Below are 17,427 nucleotides of genomic sequence, written 5' to 3' on the forward strand. Positions count from 1 at the left end.
AAAGAGGAAAAAATCTTTTACAATATAAGACTTCCTCATCACAGCTTCAATGAGTCTTTGGAAGTCAAAGGCAGATGGCTTGGATCCTAAAGCAGGAACGACTGTTTGTGGGACAAGACTCTGAAGTGAATTCAGGAACTGATATGGCTGGCAAAAACATCCTTCCACCTTAATCCTGCCTCTCCCTTGATGCAATGTACTGTACGACCTTCCAGCAGTCCAGGCTGTGATCTGGAACGTGGCTGTAAGCCAGCGCTGCTAAACACTCTGCACTGTCACACCGCTAAATGTCTAAATAATTTGTCCCAATACCTAACGTAATCACCTCTTCTGAAATAATGTATTTAGGGTGCACGAAATAGTAAAAAGTATCAAGCTGGGGTGGGGGGAAGAAGATCATGTACTGCCTATCTTCAGAAGTTGACTGTCATGTCTCAGTAAAGATTAGACAGAGTATGGGCACAGGAAAAAGACATTTAAAACACAAAGTTCAGAAGAAACAGATTTCTGATATTGTCAAAAGTACAACAGAGCAGGAGTGTTTAGTTATGTTATTAACTTCTATACATAGGCCAAGTCTGTGCTACTGCAGCATTCCCATCAAACAGCCTCCACACTGAATGCAAAGGTCTGTGCCGTTTTCCATAACAATGCCCATCTCCCCAACACACAGGAACAGAACCGACAAATAAACAAATTTCTTCTCTTCAGCATTTTTAAGCCGTCCTTTCGGCACCTGTTAACTGCCAAACATCAGAAGTGACCATTTGGCCTTCACGCCAGAGAGGTGTTTGGTTTTGGCTTCAGCATGCCTTGGGCCTGCAGGTTCATAAAAAATTACTCAAAAAAATAAACATAAAATACAGGCAACTGTGAACTTACTACGGCAAAAGAAAATTAGTAAGTAAAACTTAGTAAGGGAGAGGGAAGTTTTCCATGATGCAGTGCTGTACCACAGAGGGCAGTATTCATCTCACCAGACTTGAGAGATCTTGAGTCCAATCCACGAGCCTGAGCTGGGGATTCAGGCCCTTTGCAATCAATGGAGAGAGACTGGCCTGCCTTCTGCTTCTGTGGACGGCTCGGGGAGTCAAGGGTAGAACCAGACAGGAGGCCTTTTTCTTTTATGAGAAACGCTGAGGTTTCAGATGTTTCTCCATTGCAAATCAGTAGGAAATCACACTCTTTCAGACATGCACGTTCAAAGACAGAGAACCTGAGTACCTAAACAGCCCAAGGGCTAGCGTGCTTGCTTCAGGCTCCCACTGGGGCCCCTCTCTCCTGCCTTGCAGGCTGGCTTCCCAGGGGACCATCAGAGCCTTTGCTCAGACTGATACACTATGAGTTATCTGTGCAAGCAGGAACCTCAGTCTCTCATACCCCATGTGAGTGCCATGGTACTGGCTTGTAGCCTGCATAACTGGCCTGTTTCAGCTCCAGTCTTTACAAGGCTAATAGCATTCAGGGGCAGAGGCAGACACAAACTAAATGGGGGGGCGAGGGCAGAACAGAGCCAACTGCATGCATCCTTTTTGGGATGGCAACAGGGCATGAAGAAGATACAAGAAAGGAGGAGCACCTAAGCCCCCTGCCCTGATTCATCCTTGCTTAGCAATCCCGTGGGATACAGATACGGAGCACCTTGGTTCCACTGCCTAGTTTTCCTGCTTCAGAGCAGGGACATAAAATGGAATTTCCTGTGTAATCTCTCAAAAGTGAACAGCCCAGGGAGACTGGCTAACTGGAGGGTAGCAAAGATCTTTCTTCTTTCTCACTTGGAATGTTCACCTAGGGCTTGAAAACTCTTTTCCAATAAATGTATCTTTGGTGCATCGCTGCTTGCAAAGCGGGAGTGTGGAGTGGGGGGAAGGTGGGAACCTGTCAGTAAAACATCCCTAATTGTTTTCAGTCAAGGATGGTCAGTGTAGTGCATTACAGGTTAAAAGCATGACATTTCCTTTTCAATAGAAAAGGTTTTATTTTGTTTTCCCTTGATACAGCAATGAAAATGGCAAAGCACTGATGCTTCAGTGATAAGTGCCTTTCAATATCCAGCATAAGGAAATGTCTTGTTAACATGTCATTATTTATAAAGAAGAGCTTCAGAAACATAGACTTACTAAATATATTCCCTATTTCTAGCTTAGTAGAAACTAGTAATTTCATATTTCCAGTGCACTTTAAATAAAAGAAGGCTAATAAAACATACAGGACATAAAATGTAGTGAAAAAATAAATCAGGCTGAACGTAACAATTAGGTTGTACCTTGAGCATCACCTCCACATATAGTTCACAGAGCATACTATGTCAGCTCAGACATCCTACTGTCACACCAGCCCCTTGTAACACCATTTTAATTGGGACCAAGGGAGAGCTGCCACCCAGCTCGGCACTTCTAAGTGTCAGACTTTGGGTCACCTCATTGTCCATTTCCCCCACTCTGTATACTGCAGTGAGTATTGGTTATCTCAGTGGGCTCACTTCCAACAGACTAAGACAAACTGTAAACAGAAAGCAAAAGTCCTGAGCAAATGATGCCCACAGGGCCTCAACATATGAAACGAGCAGCTTTCCAGAGTGACAGCATGCCTGTCTTTCACATGGAGTCCTTTTACAAGAGTCAGCAGCAGAAACTGAGTGCAAGCTATGCCCCCACCCCCTGTACAGGACGTAACTCTTCATATGTTGACTCTGATGATGCGTTCATGTGTTGAACTGTTGATTCCACACCAGTTACATAAATGCAAAGATAACATTCTTTAGAAATACATGAAATCTACAAAACATGGATGTGCCAGGATCTATAACAAGATCCTAAAAATGTGCCGCAGACAGAATTTTTTTCCCTAGCAAGCTGTCTAGACAATCCATTATGTCTGAGCAGGCAGTGCTGGGCAACAGCGCTTCTTTAAGCACACACCATGTCATCCAGTGTTACAAACCACTTAGGAAAAAAAAAAGTGAGCTACCAATGCATCTGTACTAACAACTAAAACCACCTCGGCTTTAAAGTTTATTCTGGAGTCTGTGGGGAGTTGAGTTACCCTTTAAATGTTTCATTACTTATGCCTTTTGCACTGAACTGGCAACTTGGCCATCATCTAGAAAATCATTTCTCTTCTCACCTGTTTTACTTACAGAAACTGAAAGATATCAGACAAGCAGCAAAGCAGGATATCACAATAAAAGCTAGACAAATAATTCTCGCCATGGCTCTAAACTTACCTAGTGCCTTCTTGCGTTAATAATGCTTTAATGTGCTTTCACTGGTAAGCTCTGCCCTCTACAGTTCCTGAGCCCTACCAGCAAAGTGGAGGGAGTGAAGCAATACCCACAGAACAGGAAGGTATGAGTTTGGGAGCACCTAAATTGATGGATTTATGCAAGTCATGGGACACAGATGGGAACCATCTGAGGGTGTTGAGGGTGCAGGCTGCTGTCTTTGCAAGGCTGCTCTATTATCACTCAAAGGTCATAGTGATTGGGTTCTCTATGACTGGGGGCAGGGGAAGAAAAAAAAAAAAAAAAAACCCACACCTATCTTCAAGGAGGAGGATCCAGGGAACTACAGGCCAGTCAGCCTAACCTTATCCCTGGGATGGTTATGGAAGAAGTCCTCATGGAACTCACTTCCAAGCACATAAAGGAGAAGAAGGTGACTAGGAACAGCCAGCGTGGATTTACCAAGGGCAAACTGCACCTGACCAACCTGGCCGGCTTCTGTTATGAGATGACTGGCTTTAAGAACAACAGGAGAGCAGCAGATATTGTTTACAGTGCATTGAGCAAGGCTGTTGACAGTCTCCTACGGTATCTTTATTCGCAAAATATCAACTGGTAAGTGGACAATAAAAAGGGTAGAAAATTGGCTGGATCATCAGGCTCAAAGGATTTCTCTTCTCAAAGGAAAAACATACAATTTATGACCAGTTACAAGGCAGCCCACAGTGATCAATACTAGGGCCAACACTCTTTAACATCTTTTATTAGCAACCTAGATGATGGTAAGTTCATGAATGATACCAAATTAGGGTGAGTGTGTGATAAACTGAGGGACAGCACTGCTATTCAAAGGGATCTTAGCTGGAGATATGGATTGCAGGAATACCATGAAGTTCAGGGTTACCACACAGCTGGGAAGGAGTAAGCCCGCACCACAGTACGGGTGCAGGGGGCTGTCTCCCTAGAAAGCAGTTTTATAGATCAGTGGAGGGCAGCCTGGCAGACAATTTGAGCACTAGTCAGCGGTGTGTCCTCACGGCAAAGGCAGCCGATCGCTTACTGGGATGTATACTTGAGCAAGTGTGTGGCCCGCAGATGGAGGGAAGTGTTTATTCCTCTCTATTCAATACCCACAAGATGGTACCTGGAGTAATGTGTTCGGTTTGGGGCTCCCAAGTACAAGGAAGACATTGACCTACTGGAATGAGCCCAGTGGTGGGCCACCAAGACAAGTAAAGGGCCGACATACATGGTGTACATGAAGAGGCTAAGAGAACCAAGTTTGTCCAGCTTTAAGAAGCAAAGGGTTCTTGCTGCCTACAGCTATCTAAGGGGAGAGTGTAGAGAAGATGGAGGCAGGATCTCCTTGAACGCACATGGTGACAGGACAGGAGGAAACAGACATGCGTTACAAGGGAAATTCTAATTAGATGGAAGAAAAACTTTATCACCACGAGGATGGTCAGACACTGGCACAGGTGCCAGAGGGGTTGGGGAATCTCCATCTTTGGAGACACTCACAACTCACCCGGACATGGCCCTGAGCAACCTCATCTAATTGGACCTGCTTCAAGCAGGGAAATGGACCAAATAACCTCAGAGTTCCCTTCCAAGCCACATTATTCTGTGGCCTTGTTTAAAGAACAATCTCATCATGTGGATCTAGACGTGACCAAGTATACAATGGCACGTGGCATGCTCAAGAAGTAGGCAACTGCAAAAGCTTACCACATCTACCAAACTGAAGCAGCAGCTTTGCTGCATATGCATTCCCTGATCGGCAGGATGGGCAGACAAATTGATTGTATTTGAACATTTAGATGTTTCATCGCTGATGTTATTAAAGCAACTAATGATTCTGGCTCCCACCACGAAGAAAAAGATTTTTTCAAAATCTGTTTATTCACTATTTCTACTGTTACCACCGCAGCCCTAAAAGCAAGATAAGACTCCTCTCCCAGGTTCCACTTGAGTGGTTCAGCAGGCAAGATTTGGAAACCCAAGAGCACCCTCATGTGGCTAGAAGTTGCTATGAGCTCTCCTTCCTCCATTTAAAATACATGCAGCACAAGCAAAATTCACATTTTATTCACAGGTTTACTTCCCCACAACAGCACCGACTAGAAGCGGTACTTGTGCCAGAAGTAATATTTCTGACACCGCACAGTTCTTCCAACAGAACCTGTTTAAGTCGTCATCTTTCCACGAGACGACAGCTGGGTGACAGGCTTCACGAGGACTGCCGAAGGGCTGGGCAGGGGCACCAGCAGCCGGAGCCAGCAAGAACCCCAAGCAGCACGCTCCGCCAACAGAGCGCTGAGCCTTGCCTCCCGTGATACCTCTGGATACTAGCTTGCTCATGCCAAGCTGAAGAGCCACCTTTACCACCTCTCTCTTTTCTTCCAGTGTTAAAGGACAGTTTTCTCTCAATTTAAGATAAAACTAGAATTCCCTCCCTACCTTTTTTTTTTTTTTTTTAAATAAAGAGAGGCTGAGAGACTAACAGCTGCACTCCTCCTTCCCAGCTCCCCCAACCACTGCAGTGTGCACTTCATGCTACATGGCAAAGGAGAGGCCTCCCCACTCTGCAAGCCTCGCTTGCTCCACCTAACCTGCATCCATGCCCTGCCTGTCCATCCCCATCCAACCACCTTTCCCCCAGCTCTTTCTCCTTGTAGCAGGTAGGCTTTCAGAATAGGCATGGGCCCTTCAACTGCTACACTCAACCTGGCAGATCATTTTAAACTATAAACAGAAGCACTGTAAACTGCATTAGAAGTAAATAAAATGAATGGCCTGCTTCCATTTTCATGTCGAAGGCATTCAAAAGCAGTAGCAAGGCTGGCACAAAAGGAGGGGTTAGAAGGCCCATAACTCAGGTCTGAACATACTGCTTTACCACCAAATAACATCTTACTGAAACCACTCCGACTCAGCAGAGATTTTACAAGTCTCTGGCTGGCTGTTTTTCCTACTGGCTGTAAGCTGAAAACTTAAAGGGAGCTAAATAATAATTTAAAATGTGGTAGCCCCAAAAATTTAACACCATCCTCCAAGTTCCCTGCCCTGATCGCTAGTAAACACACGTAACACCTTCTTCTCAACTCCCTGTTCCAGGGATAGAGAAGATGTATATGGTTTGATTACCACCAATGACAGGAGCCAGATGAATTAACATCTGTGATGCAAAACATTACAAAGCTAATACAGCTGACAAAATTGAAAACATAGTGTATTTCTGATTATTGCAGAAGTATTCATTAGCTAATAAAATATATATCCTAAAGGAACAAAAGGACTGTGTTTTCAAATTGCATGTGGTGGTCTCACAGTAAACCACTGGCAGAATATTTTATTTACAATCCCACAGTAGCTTGCATTGGAAGAGCCCTCTGCAGAGCATCTAGTCCAGTCTCCTGTTCAAAGCTAACCTGGTAAAATTTAAAAACTGAGGACACTTCACTCAAGTGACGTCATTTCATTCAAGTGGTACTTTGGACCTTTGAGATCAACAATGGGTACATTTTTAAACTATGATGATGAGCCAGTTTGACTACAAGTTACTGTGTGCACTACAATAATATACAAGCAAAATGTTATTGCCCACATTATGCACGAGATAAGAATCCCTTCAGCCCTTAAGGCTTTGGAGGTTTCAGTTTAGAACTAAAAGAAGTCGTGGGTGGCAGCTCCAGTTTCTCAGGCCTGTTTAAAAAAAAAAAAACAAAACAAAACAAAACCAAAACTTTTTACAATGATCCTTCCAATACAGCGCTCGAAGTCCACAGATGCTACTTACACTTATCACTGCACATAAAATATTTCATTCAGTGTATCAAATGGCCTTGTGGAAAACGTGTGGCTAATATGAAACAACCACTATACACCAACTCCCACATATAAACTCAAAGGAGAGAAACATTACCAGCCAGACAGGGTTTTCATTGTCAAAGACGCCATCTCTGATCTCTGAGTGGAAGCCTCAAGGAAGAAATTTTTTCTGTCAGGTTGCCAAATGACAAGCCTAGAAACTAAAATTCATCAATGGTTATCAAAAATTATAGACACTCTAGAACTGTTGGCTTTGTTGCATGCTAAAAATATTTCCTGAAATGCAACTCACCCATTCGCATTCCATGGTGGGTGTTTATCCCATTCTCTGTCCCACAGGGAACAATGACCTGACAGGTGGCAACTATTCTTCTCACTTAACTGGTCTAAACTGATAAAATAAGCAAGTTCAGCTTGGAGACAACTAGCTTCCAAACTGAATAGAGCTTGAAGCTCACTGCTTCTGTTTCAGACCTGCACAAGAACTTGCACAGCAGAAAACACTTTTTCCCCCAAGTAGTCTGTTAAAGGACATCACCTCTCTGCCTACCAATCTTAGTCTCATCTTAAAAGAAGATAAAATACAGAAGTTCCAATCCAAAGCCTGAATTCAGCAGGAACCTGTTCAACCATCATTGTGCTAACCAAAATTCTGGAAATAGGATTAAGTGCTACCACCCAAACAAGACCCCTCTTCTCCCCTCTCCTCCTACCCACACAAAGAGAATAGCAGCTCAGCAGTCAAAAGAGCTGTTCACCTGGCAGATACACGTCATTCCACTTTCAGATGACAGTCAGACCCAGTAAGAACTCAGCATGAACTGTGCTAACAGTGTAAAACTGCAACTTGAAGGATCCATGTGCTAGCATAAAGTAACAGGCTCTCCATAGATCACACATACTAATAAACCAGAAAGCAGGATTAAGACATGAGTCCTTGGCATTTCTTGGTCTCTGGAAAGAACCAGCCTTTTTTTGGATACAAACCACATTCCATCACCTTACCTTTCTCCAAGAGGAAACTTGAGACAAACCATTTGAGGCAAGAATTCCTGGATGTCTAAAAACTGACTACTCAGTGTAATATTGGTATTTAATCAGTCTAGACAAATGGCCTTCATGCAAATGTTTGCATAGTGATCGCAAAAAGTGTAAGCGGCATGCTCAGAAAGCGGACGGGGGGAGATGTCTGGAGTTATGGAGTTCGTCTTCCCCAGTAACTGTTACCCGTGATGAAGCTCTGCTTTCCTGGAAACGTCTGAACATTTGCTGGCCGATGGGAAGCAGTGAATTAATTCCTTATTTTGCTTTGACTGTACGCGCAGCTTTTGCTTTACCTATTCAACTGTCTTTATCTCAGTCCACGAGTTTTCTCACTTCTACCCTTCTGGTTCTCCCCTCCATCCCACTGCAGGGGAGTGAGGGAGCAGCTGCGTGGGGCTCAGCTGCCTGCCTGGGTAAGCCCACAACACAGGGACTGGTGTGTTATTCCCTGTGGCTTTACGACAACTACTGATGTTATGCCTGCAGCTCACGAATGGAGCAATAAAACTGAAATCAGCTTAAGACTTGGAAGCTATTGCCTCATACTTTATGTATCCCTCATGCAGGTAATGTCAGCCTCTCCCCCTATTGCCAAGTTCATCCATGTCTTCCATGGAAAGAAACAGTTGGTGATCACCTTTACTCTCATGCACCTCACCACTTGTCTGTCATGTATAAACCTGCTACATGCCATGCATTCCCAGAGAGAGCTGCCCACCTGGATCCCTCACCACAGCATCTGTAAGTCTGGGGGCAGATTTATCACAAGTCTCCCTCTCCCTTCCTTGCTCCCCCACACAGCCACGTGGCCCAGTTGCCTCCGGCACGGGGAAATCAGGGAATAAAAGAAAAGCCAGTATTGCACTGCGGTCAGGAACGTGCTTTCACACAGAGCTCTATGTCCCACCCCGTAACGAGCACTCAGGCATGCAGCAGACATACGGGCCTCACCCCACCACCTCGCCGTGGGGGGTGCGCCTGTGTGGGTTTGGGTCTCTCAGGTTAAGGAAACGGCGAACTACCAGAGGGGGGGATCACAGTTGCACAGAGGCCTCAACAATCAGGAACTATTATGTGGGTTCCTCCCTTCCCAGCTGCCTTTTCTAAAAGGAAAATGTCTCTCTGGAACATAGAATTTAAGTAGATAAACTTATTATTTCCTTTTATAACTTCTGAATAATACTAGATATGCCTGCAAAAAGGTATGCCCTCCTACTGAATAACTTCCAACACTTTTCAACAGGACAGAAAAGGCCACAGTACGACTTTTCATTCGAGGCCCATTAGCCTGAGGAGCTGAAGAAAGATTTACACTAAATGGAACCCTGAAGCTGGAAAGAGAGTATCTACTGAGAAACATAACATTGGCCCTAGAAAACAGACTGACCCAAATCCATTTTTCACAAGTTTTCTGCAAGAAAAGTATTTTCGTATTTGTTTTGCAATGGTTCAGGAAACAGAAATTCCCCATGAAAATAAAAGAACAACCTTCTTAATGAAACTATTCCCTCTCTCTGTCTGCATCTGTAGTTAAAAAAAAAAAGTTATCCGTTCAGCATGCAAAATATTCCTATGTTCCTTTAAAAAAAAAATTAATAGCGTTCTATTTGGACTGAATTATTCTGAAATGCCGAATAGTAACTTAGACCTCTAGCACAGACTCATACCTGAATAGACAAATTATTTTCCAGACTTCTGTTTGTCTGCTTTACAACTAAGAAGAAACAAAAATTATTTAATAAAAAAACCCCAAAGATTCTACAGTTTTCAACTTAACTATTTACTTATAACAAACTAAAAATTGCCACTTCATCCTTAGAATCTCCATTTCTTATTTTCTTTTGTCTCCTGAAAAGGTCTAAATACTGATGCAGAGAAAGACAAGGGGAAATACCTGTTCCCACCATACACAGAACTACAACTAACGTGCCGATGCAGCCAGGTGCCATTTCCTCGGGCAAAGCAGACCTGAATTCCTCAACAACTAAAACTCCATTAATAAACAAACAAACCAACCAACCCTTTTGGCATCCTAGTTTCACACAGAGGCACCATTATAACCCCCTCTCCTGACACTCTCCCCAAAAAATCAACAAAAGCACTTTGAAATTAGTCTAACAAGGATACACATAATCCTGGGGAGAAGGGGTCTAAACCCCTTCACGTCCATGGGCAGAGTTATGCACGGACAGAGGTGATGGCAGCTGCATCCCAGCAACAACTGTGCTTTTGTTATGTATTTAACTGCACAGCAGCTGTACAGGGAATTCAACTACTAGAGAGCATGGTGTAAAAGTCACATACTTTCAATGAAACCGAAGCGCTGCCCGCAACCTGCCTAGGGAAACTGTGTCTCTGCTCTGTCTTTACCCCTGCTCAGGATGTCGAGGCCTGGACAGAGAAGCACATTGTGCACATTTACAGAGCACCGGCGGAAAATCACAGGGCACGCCTGCACATTTGCAAGCCGGACGCCCCTGCTGAACCCAAACAGACCAAACACTCTGAACCGAGAGAGCCAGAGAGCCGATTAAATAAAGTTTATGTCCTTCATGGCACATGTAATGGATTAGTGCTGTCCTAGAGTATGCCAACACTTAATTTATCACAAGCCAGCTGATGCCCTGAGTTAAGTGAAGAGCACGGACAAAAGAAGAGGTGAACGTGCGAGTTATTTACCAGGCTGTCACACTGCCAGTGGAAACCATGGAGCAGATGACTGCACCTGTTTAATTCACATTATTATTTTCTCTTCATTATCATGCAGATACTAGCGCTGCAAAGTTAACTACACAGACATTTTGCATTTTTTCCCCTAAAAAATAAGTGGGTTTAAATATTTTTGCAACAAGTATTCGGTCAATCTAAGTTTTTGTCATTTTATTAGTACTGTTTTAAAACTTAATGTTACTTGGATAACTTTTTGTTTGGGCTAAAAGCAAGGTTCAGGGTTCAGTAGCATGGCAAGTTTTAAAACCAATTTCAGAGAAGGAAGGAAAACCCTTGTGATCTACCAGAAGTGTCATTCAAAATGTTTAAACGCCTACTTAGAAAAAGTCGAACAACTCACATTCACTTTGGACTTGCCTGCCACAGCAACAAGACCACTCTAAACAACTTCAAAAGACACAGCCTCTTTGGAGCAATGCCTTGTTTAGTGTTTTGTTACTTCTGCCCCAACAATCTCTGACACTCACAGAGATAGATAGATAGATAGATTAAATTTGTATTTTAGTATAACAGATTAAGACATTTATCCACATTTGTTCTAAAACATCTTATCGAGGGGGAAAAAAAAACAAAAAAACAAACAAACAAAAACAAAACAAAACAAAAAAAACCCCAACATCACTCAATTGCAGCTTTGCTCAGCCCCAGCAGTAGCCATCAAATGCTAGCAGGCACTAGGTAGAACTAGATACTTGCTTTATTCCCTTTGTTTTCTAATGCATTATTCCTTTGGAACTGGAGCTACTTAATCGTTTTTAATCCTTCCTTTGCCTAGAAAAAGAGGGGAATAATTTCACTTCTGCTTGAAATCAGGAAACACTACACTCTCAGGTCCACCATACTGTAAATTATATTTATTTTACTTAGGTTAGTGAAACTGCAGCAACCTTCCCCCACACCCTCAACTCCCCTCAGCACTGGCTGCTAGAAAGTCAGTTTTCAGAGTCATGTGCCTGATAAAGGCTTTTTTAGATAACGTGTGGAAAAACAGTGGCATTAAGTGGTTTGTTGGATTACTGACAATAAAACGTACCTAAAAGCAATCCCAGGGAGCACAGCACGAGCTCAGCCCCTATTCAAAGAGAGGCATCAGACAAATGCCTCGGTATTCATCTAACAAGTTCACCTGAAATTCATTGGTAGACCAGTACATTTTCAGATTAACAGTTCAACAGTTCTGCAACAAAATAGTGTTCGTGGATAGTCAATCTTCAATTACAAATTCAATACACAGAGCATTTACTATGTAACTGGAAAAAAGGTAATATAACAGTTTCTGAAGCCTAAAAACATATTGAAGAACATTTTTTACACCAATGAAATAAACAGGGGAAATGAAAAAGCGAATTTGTTCTTCCTGAACAAAAGTTTAATCAAAACTCATTAAAAGACATTGTGAGAATGCACCGCCACATGCAAGTATGGCAAATACTCCCCTTACCTAACCTCTAAGTGAGCTTCCCCAGAGCTGTAGCAAAACACAGCACTGCAGGACACAGCTCAGTTAAGCCCTCTGTAAACTGAAGTATGATTTATGCTGTGATGTCAAGCACCATGCATCCCACTCTTTAAACCACAAGGACATACTTCTGCCTGTACACTATACACAAACACCTCAAAAAATCTGTAATTTGTTTACACCAGTAAGAATTATAACATTTCAACAGACTTGGCCACCCCACTCCTTAAACTTCTGAGCAGTAGTGTAAGACTGTCCTGTTCCTTAGTGATAATTCCATTCATCCCATTTTGCTAAGCAATTCCAAAATGAACTCCAAGTAACATTTATCAACCAAATGTTTCAGACTTCAGTCAGTTGGATTAAGTGGTATGGTGCTTTTTTCTACAAACCTCAACTTTTTAAGCTATCAAACTACCAAGCAAATGACTTTTTAACCAAAAAAAGACAAGAAAAAAATCTGAAATGAGTAAAAGGTCACCTTAAGTTACTTATTTCTGTTTAATTTTAACCACTTGAAGCATTTTTAAATAATCCACTCAATTGTAACTAGGAGCAGACAGCTGTTTCTAGCTCTGACACTGTAAATAAAGCATTGCTGAATACTAGTAAAAGACAACAGGAATATAGGCACAAGGAAGACAGGGCTCCTTAAAGTTTACATTCCATTGGTTAGTGTTGCAAGCCAGCGAGAATGACTACAAACTATAACTCAAGACAAACAGAAAAACAAAATAGTTTGATACCAAGTCCAGAAAAAAGTGTTTTGAAAACACAAAAGGAAAAGGTGCTTTGCAAAATATTGGTATCAGACCAAAAAAAGGTACGTTTCCCAAAGCATGCATTTTGCCCCTGAATCTGAAAGGGGAGATCCAGAAGATGAATCATTAAAAGAGAGTCTATTTAACCTTAGCAGGAATGGTCTTATGGCTTCAAGAAAGCACTCAGATTCATGTTACTCTTTGGTAGTGTTTCTCAGAGCTAACTCCAGATTAATTAACTGTGTGTGTTGACAAATATAGAAATAGAGACTCTCTTTTTGCACCAGTAACAGTGGTCTTTACCCTGTATTTTTTCAGTTGACCCCTTACTAACTCGAGAATTGCAACAGAGCATAACTAGTATAATGTGAGATTCTGAATCAGTTCAATTAAAATCAGTCTAAAAGTTGACTTTGGGGAACTTCTGTGTCTCTAGTTGATATAACTTCCTTAATGCGATACCCCAACTAATTTAAAACAAAATTACCATGACTTGACTAAAACTGTCTTCCCAAACGACTAAGTTAAAAATACTGCAAAGCTGGTTTGCACCTAATATTTCCTCTTCCTTAGGCACATTAAAGAACATAGATTCCAACTCTGAAACTGAAGATTGGAAGCTCTCACCTTAAGTGTTACTAATTACTAATAATTACTAACAAATAACAATTTTGAGGCTGCTCTAACAAAAGAGAGGAACCAGCCAGAAAATTTCACAAGGATGCAGGCATTTTGCTTGAACATCAAGTGTGGGAAATTTCTTATCTAGCATTCTGAACAATGCTGAAAGATACTCTTGTATTTTTCATCGTTTCCTCCAGAGTCAGAGCTGGAAGAGGAGGAATATGAGTCTGAAGAGATGGATCCCTGTATCATGTAATATTTTGCTTGTCTAGCTTGGGGAAGGAAAAAGGAAGATATTGAGACACACAATGTGGTGAATTCAAACGTCTTCAAAAAACTGGTTTCTGAAATAGAGCTGAAAGCATCTTTTCCTCTATGAAAGGTAAAAGTGGGGAGGTAAAAATTTAAAAAAAAAAATCATGCACCAGGTTTTAGTATGTCAAGAAAAGGTAATGCAAACATGCTCTGTAGAAATGATCATGCAATCATTTCTAAAAACGGTTACAAAAAGTAGCAAAGCATGAAATATGTAGTTGAGAGGACAACTTCATGCAGAATGGGTTTGTACAGTACATACCCAGATAGGATCTCTTGGGAGGTGCTTTGATTTCTTCATCCTTACTATCTGCAGCTACATAAAAAACAGTTGAGGGAAAAAAAAAAGGAAGGAAAGACAAAGAGATTTGTATGATTAAATACAACAGCGGGTCTTTTAGTTACAGTTTAGTCAGTTAGTACATTTTGCTTACAAAAAAATAATAGTCAAAACAAAACATGCCAGAAATTTTAGTCTCCATGCTTTCTATCAGGCTCCCACCCCATGATGTTAAGATAGGGTCGAGCAGTAGGAAGTTCCAGAACAGTCTCAATGCACAACCCAACAGCAATGTACCTAGAGGGAGAAAATGAAGACTTAAAACCAGAGAAACAGACAGCTTAACTCTTACTTTATATACTTTTCATGATCAGAGAAAACAAGTTGTTACCTCAGCAACACTGAGTGTGTAGATATGTATGTATAATCAGCTAAGACAATACAGTTGCCTTGCCTCCTGTGGCAAATGCTGTTCTAAAATAGTTCAAAAAGCCTGAGCTTACACCAACCGTATCAAGAAGGACAGAGTAGACCCCATCTGCAACCATCCCGCATGCTAAATTTTTTCACTCTAGCCTTCCTCTGCCAGTCGAGAACCATGTATTATGCAAGAGTGCTTTCCAGTGCCAAAAACACAGCTCTTCAAGGGATCAGAGTGCTATAAGATACAAGTTATAAAGCAGGTTAAGAAAACCAGAGGTTGGAAGGAAGACAAAACTGGATGAATGACCAGAGGAAATCATCTTCATGTAAAAACACAAGAGTCCATATTCTACTTAAGGAGCCTGGGCTGTACTGTAAGAAGAGATGTCTAAGAGCCTGTTTTTAACAAACGCTGTCCACTGGTTGTCAGTATAGTTCATACATTCAGGGTGCTCGAAATCTGTCACAGTGTCTTGGGCATAACTGAAATTGAATCTTTGTTGGAGAGAGATGGAAGGCTTATTTGGGGAAAGAAAAAGAGGGTTCTTCATAGAGCATTTGTCTCTCCAAGAATATGAAGAGATTGCTGTGGCCTGCCAACACTTTTAAGAGTGACCAGATGTTTTTAGCTGTCCAGATCTGTGAGCACCTTGCTTCAGCCTCCTCTTGATTTTCAAGTCAAGACATGACACATGCACATTTTGCCTTTCAGTAGTTAGCTCTCTAGCATGGTAGCACCATCATGCCCCACAAATACTACAGTGCTTTGAACAAAAAACAAAACAAAACAAAAAACCAAAACCAAACCAAAAACCTATAACAAAAGAAACTATCATTGAACCTTGAACCTTTCTGTACTGAGCCAACATCGAACCTTGAACCTTTCTGTACTGAGCCAACAACACAGCATACAGCTGCACGGACACCAATTTAAAAGTGGGCAATGAATAAGGAGAGCTATTGTTACCACAATAATGGTACCAGAAGAGCTGCATTAAAGCAGTCAAGATGTGATTAAAGTGGTGTTAAATAAAGGCTAAAAGATGAAGAGGTATTGTTCATGCATGCTGATTTCATCTGAAGACTCCTTCACATAGCTTTCAAAGCATGCATATGCAGGAGACAGAACTGTCCTATCATTGGAGGTTTTAAAATAAAGTCAGGGGGGGTTTGTTGTTTTCTTGGTTTGCTCGTGTTTTTTGGTTGGTTGGTTTTTCTCCCCAATTCAGAACAGTTAAAACAGGCTATATAGTCCAAGTTTAAAAAATAATAAAACAGTTGGATATATAAAGAGGACTTACTCTGTCTTCGATCAGTACATGTAATTGAAGGATAAAGTTTATGTATCCAGAACAAAAAGTCAGAGAAGGCAACAGCAGCACAAGATGAGCTGCACCACTTTCAACTTACTTTCACTTTGCAAGACTGAAAGGGAGGAGTGGAAATCCCATAATTGAGAAGTAACTGAGAGAAAAAAATAAACAATTATGTGAGTTTTCCTAATAAGTTCTCTATACAGAGTCTACAAGAAATAATCAAACATTACTAGAAAGATTCCAGGGAGACTGTATTTTCCATGTTTTTCATGCTATGATAGTTACCCTACAAATGAAAGTACAAGCATTTCAACTGGATGGCTTTATGTCTATGTTCTGAATTGCTATTGATATGTATTTTAACCCAGTAACACCACAAAACAGGCTAGAGAATACAGAACAAGCTTGTCAGGATTAGTAGAAACTGTTCCTTAATGCTTCAAGAAATTTTAAATAGATTCCTTCTCAACTAGTTATTACTTAAAGGACCTTACCTGTGAGAATAATAAAAACAAAAGAAAAAAAGGCAACTCCCACATAGTTCAAAACACGCTGGTAAACATATACTAATGTGACTGGGGGAGAAATACCGCATTTAATAGTAATACAAGAAAACAGCAAACTCCCTTCCACTGAAATATTCTGTTCTATTCACTTTCTAAATATTTTGGATTATTTTGCAGAAACATTCAGAGAGAGGATAGAAATTAAAGAAGAAAAATGTTTAAATTGAAGATCAGCCATGTGAGAAATAACAAAATATATTGTCATACAGAAATTGTGCACCTTCCCCTCAGGATTCTGCAAGGTTAATGAAAAACACTGACTTCAAACCTAGCTTCTCACTGCCCCAGTAAGCCTTGAGGAAAGAAAGTAAGTACACAGATTTTCAGCTTGCCTAGATCACCATAAAACTTAAGAGATAAGATTTGGAGTAGGATTAGAAACACGGATCTCACTCCTACTCATATTATGCTTGAAATACAAATCTATCTTTCTGCCTCGCTTGAAAGGAGCTTTGTATGTATTTGCATGTTTATTCTGAGCCATCGCATTATAGCTGGCCTTACTAAAAATCAGAGGTAAGAAAAAGATTTTAGCTGTTTTCAACGTTTGCGGGAGGATGCATGCCTTTCGATGAAAACAAATAATAAAGGTCCACAAGTAGGTAAAATCAGTCTCTCTAGCTAATTAAACACATGACAAACTGAGTTTCAGGAAAAAGGATCAAATGACACAATGCAACCTTGAGAAGTTTCCATTACCTACTAAGGGAAAGACTGATTATCCTTTAGGAGAATGTGTGTCTTTCAGGGAGAGTTGTTTAAAGAGAGCTATATACTAAACTGAATAACCTCCCTTTTTGTCCAAAGGTTACCGAAGGAGCCTGCAAGAGCCAACAGTGTGTGTGTGTAAACGTG

At 41.3% G+C, this 17,427-nt stretch overlaps 1 protein-coding gene across 7 annotated transcripts in view; it reads right to left on the minus strand.

Annotated features, from left to right (window-relative positions):
• Nucleotides 1-17,427, minus strand: part of SLC66A2 (solute carrier family 66 member 2) — a 68,477-nt gene that overhangs the window by 39,221 nt on the left and 11,829 nt on the right. For 3 of the 7 annotated variants that reach the window (XM_087765344.1, XM_087765351.1, XM_087765334.1), the window contains exons 4-5: nt 14,451-14,564; nt 14,250-14,303 (exon numbers count right to left, since the gene is read on the minus strand). The exons of 2 other annotated variants lie outside the window; for them this stretch is intronic. In XM_087765344.1, coding sequence (XP_087621470.1) covers nt 14,250-14,303; nt 14,451-14,564 — 168 coding nt within the window. The remainder of the gene's footprint in view (nt 1-14,249; nt 14,304-14,450; nt 14,565-17,427) is intronic. 2 more of the 7 variants (XM_087765372.1, XM_087765360.1) reach the window with 1 other exon arrangement.

This window comes from Nipponia nippon, unplaced genomic scaffold (genome assembly GCF_047370975.1).
Source record: "Nipponia nippon isolate SJK-2023a ecotype South Korea unplaced genomic scaffold, ASM4737097v1 scaffold_1, whole genome shotgun sequence".
Taxonomy (NCBI): domain Eukaryota; kingdom Metazoa; phylum Chordata; class Aves; order Pelecaniformes; family Threskiornithidae; genus Nipponia; species Nipponia nippon.